This window comes from Chiloscyllium plagiosum, chromosome 22, assembly GCF_004010195.1.
Source record: "Chiloscyllium plagiosum isolate BGI_BamShark_2017 chromosome 22, ASM401019v2, whole genome shotgun sequence".
Lineage (NCBI taxonomy): Eukaryota > Metazoa > Chordata > Chondrichthyes > Orectolobiformes > Hemiscylliidae > Chiloscyllium > Chiloscyllium plagiosum.
The window spans coordinates 16,014,249-16,028,972 of NC_057731.1; the positions used below are offsets into that span (position 1 = coordinate 16,014,249).

Consider the following 14,724-nt stretch of genomic DNA (forward strand, 5'->3'; position numbering starts at 1 on the left):
TTTAGCTTGGCCTTGGCCTACAGGGTGTAACACTGACTCTTTATATTGCTGTAGCTCTGTACAAAGATTATAGAAAAGAATGCCAACCCTGAGTGGAATCAAACAATCAACCTTCAAATCAAGGTAGGATCTGCTTCCATTTCATTAACTGCAATTATTGTTTTTGGTATGTTAGGTTTAGTATGATATTGGTCATGTTGAGTCAGAAGTCGTTTCCTAATTTTTGTTTTAGCACCCATTCAAAGTTTGTTTTGCATTTAATGATTTTTTGCCTGCGAACCTGCCTGGCAGACACAGTATCTTGGCACTGCTGGAAGATGTGCCACAGACTTGTTAGCAATCTAGTCCTGAAACCAAATTCAAGGTCAGTGTTGACATAGCTGGGCTTTGCTCAATGCTGATAAAAGTGAGGCGCGCACAATACGGCAAGAGTTAATTAAACAAGAATAACATTCTGGCAACATGGATCTCCTGGACCCTTTGAATGTAGATTTTGAATAATATTCACAGGAAATAGAATCAAACATAAATGACAGCTAAACCATACTGAAGTAATTTAGTCCCCTTTTTAAAGTCTAAGTTTGGTCCTAATGTTTCATGAGCTTAAATGTCTTTGTCCATTTTATAAAATAAGTTGCTCAGTAAACCTGATTCCATTTAATGCCCCCATCTAACCATGGAACAAAAAGGCACTCTTAAATTGGAAGTAATTGGTGAATGTATTAACTTTGATTGTAGGAAGTCAAGTGGTGCTTACAAGTGCATGGAGATGGAAGATTTCTTCAAAATGTGAAATGCACAGTAGGCATTCACCACTTATGTTTTCTGGGAACACCAAATAACCCACTTTCCATTAATTAAATGTCCCATTCATTTATTTTGGTGTATATTCAATAGTAGGTCAATGATGGGTCACAACAGTGTAACATTGCATCCCACTAGTACAGTGTTAGCGTGAACCTTAATGTTTTGCTTATCAATCCAAGCTTGTATTTTCTGAAGATTAAAACTAATACATTATCCTGTTTGCTCAAGTTCAAACTCCAGTATTTTTTGAATTTTTAGACTTGTTTGGTCTGCAATTTTCCTAGTCTGAGCTGTTGGTGGATAAGTAACAAAGGTTGCATTAGAGTTGTTGGCCAAGTTGGTGTTGAGTGAGTCATGTGGGCCTTCAACACAAGTGGAACATTGGCACGCTGCAGAAAATGTTTTAAAATCATTTCTAAACCTGTCCTCTGAAATGTTAAAAACTGATTTTAAGAGTTTTAAGTCTGACTTACTATGAATTGGTTAATACTGCGTAGTGGTTATTGCTTGTTCTGAAAAGCAGACTGAACATCCTTATCTGGTTGACTCTCTCACTGCTCGATACTGACATGACCTGGCAGTGAAATTATAATATCACCTTTTGACCCATCAGATCCACACAAATCTTGTACGTTTCCAAAAGCAGACCAAACAAGGAGTTGGTGAGATGTGATGTGATATGATATGATGGGAGAAGTTACCTGTTCAATTTCACTTCCCATTATACAGTATTTCTGATTAGGTATTTGTAGAAATATAACTTGGCATCTATAGAACATGATATTCTGTCCCACTTCAGTGAATGAATCCAAGTTAGTTTTCTGACTCTGTTCTGTATTTTATTATTCATGTGGCTGTTTTTGTCTCATTGCTCCTACCTTTTTTATGGTTTAGTTTTAAAGAAACTAAAGCAAGGGGAGTCTAACCTTAACTTGCTAATGGCCCCTGCAGTGGTATAAGAAAATAGCTTACCACTAAAGGGCAAACAAATGCTGCCCAGCCAGTGACGCACATGTCCAATGACTAACTTTTTTAAAAGGTTAGTTGTCGTAGCAATAAATGTCAATGGAGACTGGTGTCAAGCAACCTCATGGTGCATTGGTTTAGACTTCCCAGGTGATTAATTCACATCTTGTTTAGTCCATGGTACCTCCCTGAGAATTGAAAAATTCCACTGTGCATTACAGACAATTTTACAGACAAAAGGCCCACAGTGGGAAAGGAAGTCTTCATTTTACAGCTGGCAAATCTCCACTGAGATTGATAACCCATGTAGATATTTTTAAATCCACCTGTTCAGACATATGTCACCCATCTCTGGAAGGTGGGACTTGAACTAGACCTATTGACCCATAGGATGGGGCATGACCACTGCACCACAAGACCCCAATTGAAAATATATATGCTGAGTGTATTCTGAAGTTAATTCATAATATCTATCTTAATTGCTGCCATGTGATGTGTAATTTATAGCTTATAATTAACTGCAGCGTCTGTTAACTCATGCTCAAGTATGGGTGATTACCCAAGGTAGTGTTCAGTACAGTAAAAAAAAAAATTATTTTTGTCTCCAAACAAGAAATCTTGTGACCTCAGTCCTTTTATAAATAATTAGGATTTCTGATTTCCTCTTAGTTGCTGGTCTTGTCTGGGATCAGAACGATTGTTAGTTGATGAATGCAAGGTCATTGCACAAGATGTGTATACTCAGCCAGTTACCTGTTAAGTTATGAGTTCTAGTGAAGCTGTCTAGATACAAATTCATTATACTTGTTCGATTTTCAGTCACATTCTTGGGGGAGAAAAAAATTTACCTCCCAAATTTTTTTCTCTCTCTCTCCCTTCTGCAGTTTCCATCTATGTGTGAAAGATTAAGCTTGACTGTGTTTGATTGGTGAGTATGAAACAAAAGCTTTTGTCTCTTGTGTATTGAATTTAATCAACAATTACTTGCTTTAAATATATACCTAGCAATGAATGTGTAAATGTGGATATCCTAGAAAGCCCTGAGATTGGGTCACCATTTCAGTTGCTAATGGTCAACAGTGAAGAGAAACCAGAGGTAAGGCTGTAGTGAACTATTATTTAAATACTATGACCTTGTTTTTAAATGGAAGGTGACAAAATTCTTTCCTGTTTTGACCCATTTCCAAAATGCTCTCCTTTCTTAACAAAAGATTTGATTTACATAATAGCCAATTGATGCTTCCTCCTTAAACAGTAGACACCTTTTTTTATGATAGGGTTAATTTGCAGTTTAAGTAACAATTTATTTGGCTATTCTACACTTGGTATTACTGCATTTATCTGTAGTCAGCCATAACGGCTTGGAAATATAGACCCTTTGGTCCAACCAGTCCATGCAGAACATGATCCCAAACTAAACCAGTTGCACCTGTCTGCTCCCGACCCACATCCCTCTAAACCTTTCCTATTCATGTACTTGTGTGAAGGACAGGGAGCCCACTTCTGTCAGTGCGCCAGACTTGTGGATTTCTTTTTAAACAATTAGCAATACATCCAAATCTGTGCTCTGAGTTGCACTAATTTCCTACTTTTGTTGTAGATATCGATCATAAGACTGCAGAGAGGGGCTATGAGGGGGGATTTGTAACAGGTAGGGTGGGGTCATGGGGGTGGAAATCCAGATTTAGAATTGCCTTGTGTGGCTTTCAACTGAAGCTTTTTTTTTTGCCTGAGTGTACTTGGAATCCTCCCAACAGATAGTTTACACTTTTTTTTATTTCAGTATTGTTTGGAAATGCCGTGGTCAGCTGAGCATTTTCTGCATCTGACCTTAAGGAATTTCCACATCATATTCACACAGGTAGATTTGTCCAGCTGAACAGTAACTTAGATGTTCAAAGCATGGTAAACAGTTTTTTTTCATTTTGTCAGGGAAGATAAATATAGAATTTCTGCATCCCTGCCCTACCAGATTCAAACTATGGTCATTATTACCAAGTTGTCCTGACTTCTGGTTTAAGAGCTGAAAATGTGTTGCTGGAAAAGCGCAGCAGATCAGGCAGCATCCAAGGAACAGGAGAATCGACGTTTTGGGCATAAGCCCTTCTTCTGGTTTGTAAGAGCATTGTAACTTTTGCATGAAGGCAGAATCTTTCAACTGAATAATTTCCACTTTATGTACCATGTTGGTTTTGAGGGTAATTTCCACTTTGCTTTAACCATGTTGGTAAAAGTGCATTGGATATGAACCAGAAACTCTGGTAAAATCAACAAAGCTCAGAATTGAATACAACTTTTTTTTTTCATTTCTTTGAAGCCCTTTTGCACATTCAGCTGGTTAAAGTGCCAAATGGTTGGGTCAACTTCCAGTCAAAACCAATAACCTGGCTTCTGCTAGCAGTGTTTGCAATGGAAATCTGGTTAGAGTTAAGTTTTCTTAGTGGTGGTTATTCAGGGACACCCTTTCTGAAGGGGGCAAGTGTAAAAATGAGAATGGCTGTGTTACTTTAGTTTTGCAAATGTCCAAAAACAAAAATGGCCAATATCTTTCAGGGATCGGGCAACCAGGAATGATGCTATTGGAACAGCATTTCTGTACCTCTCCAGGATAGCTTCATCGGGAGGAGAAGTTGAAGGTCGGTGTTACTTTCAATAGCCTATTACTCAGTTATTTAGAGCAGGAAATCTTCACTACGAATTCTGCAGGGAAGATCATTTTCTCTGATTGAGTGAAAGTGCGTTTAAGGATCCATCACAGATTGCTGTAATTTTGATGAATGATAACCACAGCTGGTGTTAGAATTTATACAAGCTTTACATTTGCAGGCCTATAGGGTAGGCAGTGGTATCATGGTAACATCACAGGAGCTTATCAGTGAAGAGGCCTAGACTAATGCATGGCAGTTACTAAAATCTGAATCCAGTAAATAAAATTCAGTAATAGGGCGGCTCGGTGGTTAGCACTGCTGCCTCACAGCACCAGGGTCCCAGGTTCGATTCCAGCCTCGGTCGATTGTGTGGAGTTTGCACATTCTCTCCATGTCTGCGTGGGTTTCCTCCGGGTGCTCTGGTTTCCTCCCACAGTCCAAAGATGTGCAGGTCAGGTAAATTGTTAGGTGCTTTAGTCAGAGAGAAATGGGTCTGGGTGGGTTACTCTTTGGAGGGTTGGTGTGGAGTTGTTGGGTTGAAGGGCCTGTTTCTACACTGTAGGGAATTTAATCTAATCTGGAATATACTCTGTAATGGAGTTTTGGAGCTAGCCTCCTTTTATTTTTGAAAAAAGAACAGAGTCCCTGGTTTACTGATGTCCCATTGGACAAGAAAATCTGGATTGTGGCTTAAATGATTGGGAACTGCAGAGTGAGCTATTCAGCCCAAGGACTGAATTAATGAATTTTCAGTCAGTTGTCCAGTTTTTAGGTTTTTGTTTCCTTCAGAAACTGGAACCGGATTTAAAAGTACTGAAGGCGGCAAACATGTTTCACTTGACATGAGACGGGAAATAATAGATTGGATGTGGATCAAGCCAGCAGTGACTGTTTTAGTTTCTCTTGCTTTTGTTTCCCTCCTTATCACTGTTTTAATGACTCCGCGTCCAACAGCTCCTTTGGAGGAGGAGTCTAGCTCTTACCACTGTAATAATGTCAGTCAGGCAGAATTCATAAGTGCCTCAATGTGGTGCAGAACTAAATGTGCTTTCCTTCATTACTAATGATCTGCCACCCTTACAGGAATCCTGCACTTCACTATGGTGTTATGGCGCAGTGATAGCGACCCTACCCAAAACGAGGAGCTTAGGTTCAATCTTCACACCCAAAGAATTCATAACCGATCTGTTTCACTGTGTTATCAACTTGTAAATCTTTCTAGCAGGCAGTGAAAGCAGGAAGGTCCCTTAATTAGCATGCTTAAGGTAAAGAGGTGCTCCTCTGGCATAACCTCTGGCAGCAGGGTTGCAAACTGTTCCAGGGAAAAAACATACTGGTATTGGAAGCACCATAGGCACAAGCCTTGTCTGCGTCATGCAGGTAAATCTGTTTTTATAGAATCCCAACAGTGCAGATAAAGGCCATTCGGCCCATCAAGTCTGCATGGATTCTCCAAAGAGCATCCCACCCTACCCCTGTAACTCCACGTTTTCCCATGGCTAATCCACTTAACCTGCACGTTTTTGGACTGGGAGGAAACCTGAGCATCCAAAAGAAACCCGTGCAGACTCAGGAAGAATGTGCAACTCCACATTCAAGGCTGGAATTAAACTGGACCCCTTGTGCTGGGAGACAGTAGTGCTAAACACTGAGCCACTGTGCTGCCCCCAAAACATGTCTAAGTATTTCTTCGCACAGCTCCACTCTTGCTGGTTTTTCTAGAAAATGCAGAATGCAGCTCTTCAGGCTCCTTCTAATTTTTATGCAATGATTTTCAACAGATTTTATTAAATTGTTGTCTGCTTATGAAATGTACCTGGCAAGACCTAGTAACATTTTTGTTTAACACTGTTGCCAATAATTGCTAGGATCTCATAATGCAATGTTTAGTATTCTAGGATTTTATAGTCCATTCTCTAAATGAGAATGTGAGAATATATTTATTTTTACACAAAATCTAGCAATAAATTAGTAAGTTACTGCTGCAGACATTGTGGCTAAGAAAAATGGTGTACAACCTTGTGTATCTCCCATTTTAAATATTTGTGATCATGCCTTATGTTCAGCTGTTTTTACCTTGGAGCTAGAACATTGTTAGTATAAAGTGCTGTAAAAATTGTATTTTTATTTGTCATTATAGCATCTTAAAGTTGAAGAGTAAGGTACCTCCTGAACAGACTAATGAACCATTTGTTTAGCAACATCAAATTGGAGGTCTTTTGAAGTAACAGGGTTTTAAATTGCCATATATTTCACAGGGTTTTCTATTCAAACAAATTACACCGACATTGTTTGTTCATTCGTTCCTTCCCCAACCCCAATCATTTAAACTACTTCTGGGATGTTCTTTTTGGCTGACTACTGGAATAAATGTTTGCAGGACGTGTAGTGTTTTATAAACACCATCTTTTTCTAGACACCCCAAGAAGCTCACGTCTTAAGAAGTATAAGCCAGGTAACTTCCAAACCACGTTTACTTTGTCCTCAAAATAATGATAGGGGGTTGTCCGACAGCCTGTACCTGACTGTCACACTTTCCCTCTTGTCCCCAACACACAAGGTGTTTAGTTTCACTTAACTGACAGTACAGTATGGAAGAACAAGGAGAATTTGAACCTGCACTTGCACAGCGGTGGTACACTTTGGTGCTTAGTGGTGATGCAGTATAAGTGAATCGTGAACCTGATTGTACACTGTATGCCTACAACATTGTGTGACTGGTTAATGACTTTTCACTTTGTAACGTTCTCTAACTTATTTTTCTTTCCTATGATCCAGATGATGAGGGAACTGGGGCTTCTCCAGCCATTGAAGGTTTTATTTCTTGGTCTAGTCTTTGAAATTTCATTGCCAAAAGAGGGGTGGGGGTTGGAGAAAATGGGAGAATATATACCATTTACAAATCCTGCATTGCTGAATGGGTGAATCTGGCTTTAAAATGATATAGCATACTGAGACTTCTGGCAATGAATGTTTTCATAAGTGATGCTATCAGGCTTGAGCTTAGCTGGCTTGGCAACCTTTTGCTTCCAATCAGAAGTTCCGCTACCTGAAGTATTCTGTTTTCTTTTGCTCTCGGTCCAATTGTGCATTTTAAGAGGTAACATTTTACACTTAGTGAATTGCAGATGCAAGTGTCAAATTAGGATTAAAAGTAACTGTTTGTTTTTAACCATCCCAACCAAACCTTTTTTAGGTATTCCTCTTTAGCTGTCTACTCCTAAATGTGGTGCCTCCCACTGAGGTATGGCTATTTGGTAGCAGCTCAGCTTTCCAGTGACTTGGTTTTTTTTTGCATCTGGGAGCCAGTCCAGTGCAAATTAGTGCTATCTGTCAACTCTTAGCAAAATTACTGGGCAACACTTGCCCTAATTTAAGTTTTCATTTCTGTTCTAAATCCAACAATGTTGAAGGTACTTGTGATCCCTATCTGCATAGACTAATGTTAGTCGATGTGCTCATGGTCTTACTCGTTTGTATCTGTAATGCTCCAGGATAGTCTCGCTGAGGCTTTATAAAGTTGTGGCAATACTTGTGTACTCTGTGTACTCTTGCAATATTATCCTTTTTTTCAATAAATGGATCAAACATGAAGCCACACATTTATTGATTTGCATACAGAGTAGTTTAGGTCTGTATTGCCCTGCCTGGCAGTGTAGTGGAGGCATTCAAGAGGACATTAGATGTTTACCAAAATTGAAGCGATGTGCCAGGTTATGGATGGTGATGGAAAGGCAAGAAACTGCAGATGCAATACGCAAGATGGCTTCTTTTTGCCACCAAAACAAATGTAATTTTCTTTCCAGCAAGGTATATTTGTTCATTGGCCAATTAGTGTCCATCATTGTAACTTTAGTGCATAAATAATGTATTCCCAATTATCTGGCAGAATTTTCAAATCTCTATCTTCCTTAATTTGCTATTCTTTGGCAATTTTTAACAATTAATTTCTGTCGTACTTCATATGTTCCCAAAATTTGTTCTGCTATCCCTTATTGAAGTGAATCGTGGAATCCCATCCTGCCACTAAAATGCACACTGAACCTACTTGCTTTTGCTGAATGTTAGATTAATTGCTTACAAGCATTTTGCGCATTTGATCAGCTTTTTGCTTTGATGTCCTTGATGTTCCACAGAAATTCTTTAAATCATGACTATAGAATGTGTGTATATATATATATGACTGATCAAGATGAGACACAATTGCTGCTTACTACTCGATCGCTTGTTTAATGTAGGTTCAAAGAATTCGTTAATTCAAGCAAAGTTGTTTCCTAGACCTAGGGGTAGAATGTCATTTTCTTACTATGTTTCACCCTGCTTACTTTTCAATATATCCTCCTCTGGGCTGTTTAATTTTGACTTTAGTGGGTCAAAATAACTCACCAACTGGGAGTTAGTGCATGAACAAAAACCTTGGTGATTTGAATTGAGTGACTTAATTAGAATTTGCACTGTAACTTGCTCAGGAGCCTGTTGCCTAAACAGAAATAGGGAGCATTCACTAGCAGGAAGAGCAATGGGCTGTGAAACCATCTGCCAATTCCAACAATAAGCCAGCACTGTCAACTTTTGATAATATGGCAAAGAAGGGCCAGCCAAATAGTAGACTATACATTGCAGTTGGATGTGAAACTATTCAGTAACTTCAACTCTTCCCTAATGCACCTTTGTTAGAGTGATGCTTTGTTTTGAAGCAACGTTGACTGTCAGTTTACACCAATGACAACTATGCCACCCAGTGGTTTGGCACTTGAAGAGAACTGGAACAACATCTTTATCTATAAGTTGTGCATGCTCATAGGAAAAGAAATTAAATGTGATAATCTCTAATGTGTAATTAGGTGCATTTGTCCATCTCCAAATTAAATTTTCCTGTTTTTTATGTTTGCCCAATCTATTATTGCTCTTGCTGAGAATAGTTCTTGACCGTTAGGGTTCACTTGAATACCAAAAAGTAATTATTAAATGATTGCTTCATTTAGTTTTAAAGAATAATGTTGAACATGAAAACTTGGGTGCTGAGTCATAATGTTTTGCTCTGCTGTTATCTGTTTCACAGGCTCCTGTCTTTAAATATCTTTCTTCATCATCTCATCTGTTTAGCCACTTATTCTTGCTCTCTCTCCTTTTCTCAGTTTTATCACTGTTAGCAGATCCAGGATGATTTGCTGCTTGAGTTTCTACTAGAACTATCCTTTCAAGATGGTACCTGATGAATGGCCAATCAGTGCTTTAGTATTCTTAAGGATGGATGTAATTTCATTCTCCCTTGATCTTTCCTGTTACTCTGAAATGCAACATGTACTAGCTTTTGCAGCCACAACATCAGCATGTTTGCTCATAAAGTTTGAAAATCCAAATTTAATTGAAGGTATTTAAGCAAAATTGTGTCTATCCCTTGAATCTGTCTTGTATTTTCCTTAAACAGTGTGCTGAAAATACACAGCAGGTCAGGCAGTGTCTCTGGTGAAAGACCGTGAGTTGAAGTTTCAGGATGAGTGAACCTTCTGAAACATTAACTTCTGTTTCTCTCTGCAGATGCTGGCTGACTTGCAGTGTTATTTTGGATTTCCAGCATCTGCAAAATTTTAGTTTTATAGTTCTGTGGTAGCAGTACAAGTCTATTGGTTTATCAAGTTCTGTATGGCTACATGCTTTCTGTTAAACCTGGTTTATAATAAAAAGGGGTATCTTGGTTTCTGGTTAGATCATTCCAATGCGGCACTTTTTGTTTTGTAATTTCGTTGATTTAATGTTTTGCTTCAGATTTCTTTGCCCCTGGGGTTTCAGCATTACACATCATCTGTTGAAGGGGAAGAGGTGAACATTTGATTTTTCCAACAAGATAGGGAGGTGACTATGCATTTCCAGTTATGGTAGAACTTGAATCATGAAGGAAAAGTGACTTTGGATCAATCTCCAGTCTCTGCCTTTACTTTTCTCTCTTCCCATTTGCTGAGATTGGGTGGGGAGACAGAAATACCACCTCATCCAGTGCTGTGATGGGAACTTGTTATGGACCAGATGAAACACCCTCAATGTATATTAAAAATATAGCCTAGACTTTTTTCCTTTTTTTTAAAAGGTAAGTGTAAGGTGCTGCATTCCAGATACAATTCAATTGGTCAAACTTTAAGCATAACACATTTTGTATTTTAGCTGTATTGTAAAAGTAAGCAACAAATAAAGAATTGGCTATCAAAATACTTAAATTATAAACTACTAATTAACTGTTCCAATATAGTAACATCCCATAAACACATTTTGGCAAAGGCAAATTCAGTAAAATTGTCACAAGCAATTCCAGGAGCAGGAAGCGAACCCAGCTTTTATTTGTAACAGAGGAATAACAGCTTCTACATCCAGTTTAAGACCCCACTAATGCAGAAAGATAAAACTAAAAATTGTGGTTCTGTGGGAGCTTGACCCCACCCATTCAGGCTGCTATCTGTTGTCCCAATTTCTTTTTTGAAAAGAAAAACCCTAAAGCCCCTCAAGTTGTTTATTTCATCAACTTTGAGCTGACTGCTCTGCGCCTCTTTCTCAACTTTTCTCCTGGTAAAGAAAAGGGCAAAGTACTCCTCTTAAAGCTGTAGTATTGATGAGCAGCTCATCCCAAATAGATATAGTTAATATGCAAGATTTATTTGTAGAAGTTGCAATAGTGGGGTGGCACGGTTACTGTGGTCAGCACTGCTGCCTCACAGCACCAGGCACCTGGTTCGATTCCAAACTCTGGTGACTGTGTGGAGTTTGCACATCCTCTTCCAGTGTTTGTGTGGGTTTTCTCCCACAATCCAAAGATGTGCAGGTTAGGTGAATTTAGCTTGGGTGTTCAGCGATGTGAAGGATAGGTGCGTTAGTCAGGGGTAAGTATAGGACAATAGGGTAGGGGAATGGGTCTGGGTGGGTTACTCTTCGGAGGGTTGGTGTCGACTGGTTGGGCTGAAGGGCCTGTTTCCACACTGTAGAGATTCTAAGTGAGCAGAAAATATAAATGGCTTATTGCCTGGTCCACAAAATTATTTATAGACCATTTCAAGGGTCAGGCAAGTATTATTCTGTCCGGTGCTAATTAAAATGAACTGAATGTTCCTTTTTCCATACTTATCTCCCAACTCAACTCCGATCCAGCATTAGCTTTAATTGTTGCTAAACTAAAGGAGTGGGGCTTCTATGTATAGTAGTAGGCCATGCAATGAAATAACTGCTCTTGGCTGGAAAGCATTACTCAAAGAACTTGAACTTAAACTTTACTGCTGAAGAAGATCATTATCAATACTATTGAATTTCAAATGATAAACTTGAACCTTTTGAGATTGACCAACTTCATTTTATTGCAAGTGCGTCTTATGCATCTGCACACATGCTTACAAACTAACGTACTAACTAAAGTTGAGAACAACTGCTTTCAAAGTGCCTGCAATGTATAGTGTCCTGATCAATTTCTGTTTCGATAGGGGAGACGGGAGATGAAGAAATAGGATTTCTTCCAGCTTTTGGGCCATGTTATGTAAACCTTTACGGGAGTCCCAGAGAATACACTGGCTTTGTTGATCCTTATGAAAACTTGAACTATGGAAAGGTCAGTTAGATATGATTTGGTTTGCATTAACTAAGTGCGAATGCATCACTCCTTTCACCAAGGAACTCGCTATTGTGTTTGACTTAATTGTTGGGTGACGTGAACTTATGCACATCCTTGAAAGTCTTATTGAAATGATGCAATGGAAAATAAATACCATAAGTATAGTTTTGCAGCAAACGATGGCACATTTAGTTAATTTTGTTATTGCACTGATACACCTGGCATTCACTCGATATTTGCAGAGAGACATTTGTAGTCTAGGCCCAACCCAACTATGTAATTCTAAAGACTCTAACTTTGAATGGTGAACAGGTTGAATGCACATCTGCAACACACTCCACATATATCCCTGATAAATCACGGCATTACAAAACTGGCTGTACCCCTCTTGAAAGAGAGTAACCTTCACTTGGAGGTTCTGCAGGTTGCAACCACAATGTTGCGCACAATGGGAAACTGGCACTTCTCTGGTTGTTCAATACAACTCTTCTAAAATACCTGAAAGTTTTATCCCCACTCTGATTTGCTCTGTTTTTGTTTTATGTTAATAACTTCACATCCAAAAGAGATTCTGGCCTCCGTTCACCAGAGCTATTAATCAGCCTGACCATTCAGTCACCCTTTTGACGCCCTTTGTCCACAGTAACATCTTTGCCGTCTGCAATCCTTGTCAGCTTGCTTTGATAGAGAAAAGGTTTCCATCTGTTTTTACAGGATTCAGACTTAAGGATGTCTGATACACCTGTCAATCACCAAACCAAACAAAAACAGACATTTTTTGAAAAACTGAGGTTTGTTGTGAAGAAGGGTTACTGGACCCGAAACGTTAACTCTGCTTTCTCTGCACAGGTACTGGAGACCTGCTGAGTGTATTTACTTTCAGCAATTTCTGTTTTTGTTTCTGACTTCCAACATCCATAGCGCTTTGTCTAATTTCCAAATGGGACTGGGTGGTGATGAGCAAAATGAGGCCTTTTCTCGCCCTCATTAAAATTATGCCCTATGTGGAAAACTAGAGAACAAATGATCAGTTTGCAACATCTTAGGCTCTTCTCCCCTGCACTCCTAGATGCAAAGTATCTTAAACAACTTGAGCAAAAAATTTGAAGCCGACTCTGCTGCTCCATAGACCAGTCCTGACCCTGTCACTTTTCTAACTTGTGTTCTGAGCTCATCCTGTCTGAGACCCATCTCCTGTTCTCTCGCCTGTCATGAATGTTGCTAGCCAACACTAATGAGGCAGTGACAAAGTGCTTTGTGTTTCTGATCAGAAATGCCAGAATAAATGCTCCACTGCTAGCTCAGCTGGGAAAGTAAACTTGTGGCTGAGTCAAGAGAGCAGCAAGTGTTTCATCTTGGCTGAATTGGCTGATCTGGTTAGATTAGTGGTAGAGAAGGAGAATCAACCAAGGACTTGTTGCAGTTGGCCACAGAACCTCTGGACTTTGCAAAAGCAATTGAGCAATTTTCCTGTGTCTGTTCACTGTCAGCTGAACCATTTGAGAAGTGTGGCTGTATGACTGAAGACTACAAATTCAGTTATGGTTTCACCACTTTCTGGGTACACTTCCACCATTTGTACGTTTGCCACCCCCCACCCCCACACCCCCCCAAAGAAAACCTCAACTCTTTGCCAGCACTATAAAGCGCCACCTACATTATGTCTCGGAAAGTGACTATCCTCTGTAGAGCTGAATGACTTAGACTTTGAAGATTTCAGGGTTGTTTTTAGACAAAAATCCTATTTTTGTTTTTTTAGGGTGAAGGAGTTGCATATCGTGGTAGAATACTAGTTGAACTAATCACCAAACTTGATAGCAACCCAGAGAAGAAGTTGGAGGAGATTCCCAGTGATGATGTCTTGGTGGCTCAGGTCAGATGTGGAACACATTCTAAGTCCTCTGTTAATGACAATTAATCATAAACCTACGGTGGTTGTCATTTGGGTAATAAATGCACTATATTTGTGTCACGGTTTTGTTCCCATTATAATCCCAACCTAATTTTCTCCCCCTCATGGTTGGAATTTCCTCTACCAGTTATATTCTCAAATGCATCTTTTTAATTTGTGTCCTCAACTGACCTTGTTTATGCGGAGTTATTGGTGCAAGACGAAGGTGGACAAAGTTAAAAATCTCAACACCAGGTTATAGTCCAACAGGTTTGTTTGGTGGCACTAGCTTTCGAAGTGCTGCTGCTGCTTTGGATGGTTGTAGAGCAGAATCAAGACACAGAATTTATAGCAAAATATTAGTGTCATGCAGCTGAAATGATAAACCTAGATTCAGTCTTTCATCTTTTAGAAAGAGTTTGCTTGTTTTGGTTCTTTTAATATGTAAATCCCAGAACTACTTTGAAATCGCATTCTCAAGGTAACTTCGGGTTTTCTAACAAAAGGTGCCATCTTAGCTCAGACAATGCACGAAAGGTGAGGGGTTAAAGTCTGTCCCAGCCCAATCTTGAGTCAGACTGGTTCTATTTCTGCAGTGGGATTTATAGAATATTACACAGATTGACTGTAGGTTATCTATTTTTGAGCAAAATACAACATATTTGCAAATATAATTCTGTAGATACAAATTAACCCCGTAAACCTTTGTGTGTGTGTAAAGGTATCGTGCAGTGGTGTCACCTGTAGTGTGACATGAATCTAGGATCCTGGATGATGCCATGCTCATGGGTACTAAACTTGGCTATCAGCCTCTGCTTGGC

The 14,724-nt window shown here is 39.3% G+C and overlaps 1 protein-coding gene across 5 annotated transcripts in view; it reads left to right on the forward strand.

Annotated features, from left to right (window-relative positions):
- myofl (myoferlin like) overlaps nucleotides 1-14,724 on the forward strand; it is a 226,217-nt gene that overhangs the window by 65,281 nt on the left and 146,212 nt on the right. For 3 of the 5 annotated variants that reach the window (XM_043712471.1, XM_043712473.1, XM_043712475.1), the window contains exons 14-19: nucleotides 55-123; nucleotides 2,658-2,701; nucleotides 4,327-4,409; nucleotides 6,838-6,876; nucleotides 11,885-12,009; nucleotides 13,772-13,885. In XM_043712471.1, coding sequence (XP_043568406.1) covers nucleotides 55-123; nucleotides 2,658-2,701; nucleotides 4,327-4,409; nucleotides 6,838-6,876; nucleotides 11,885-12,009; nucleotides 13,772-13,885 — 474 coding nt within the window. Of the gene's footprint in view, nucleotides 1-54; nucleotides 124-2,657; nucleotides 2,702-4,326; nucleotides 4,410-6,837; nucleotides 6,877-7,199; nucleotides 7,236-11,884; nucleotides 12,010-13,771; nucleotides 13,886-14,724 lie in introns of all 5 variants that reach the window. The other 2 variants (XM_043712472.1, XM_043712474.1) reach the window with 2 other exon arrangements.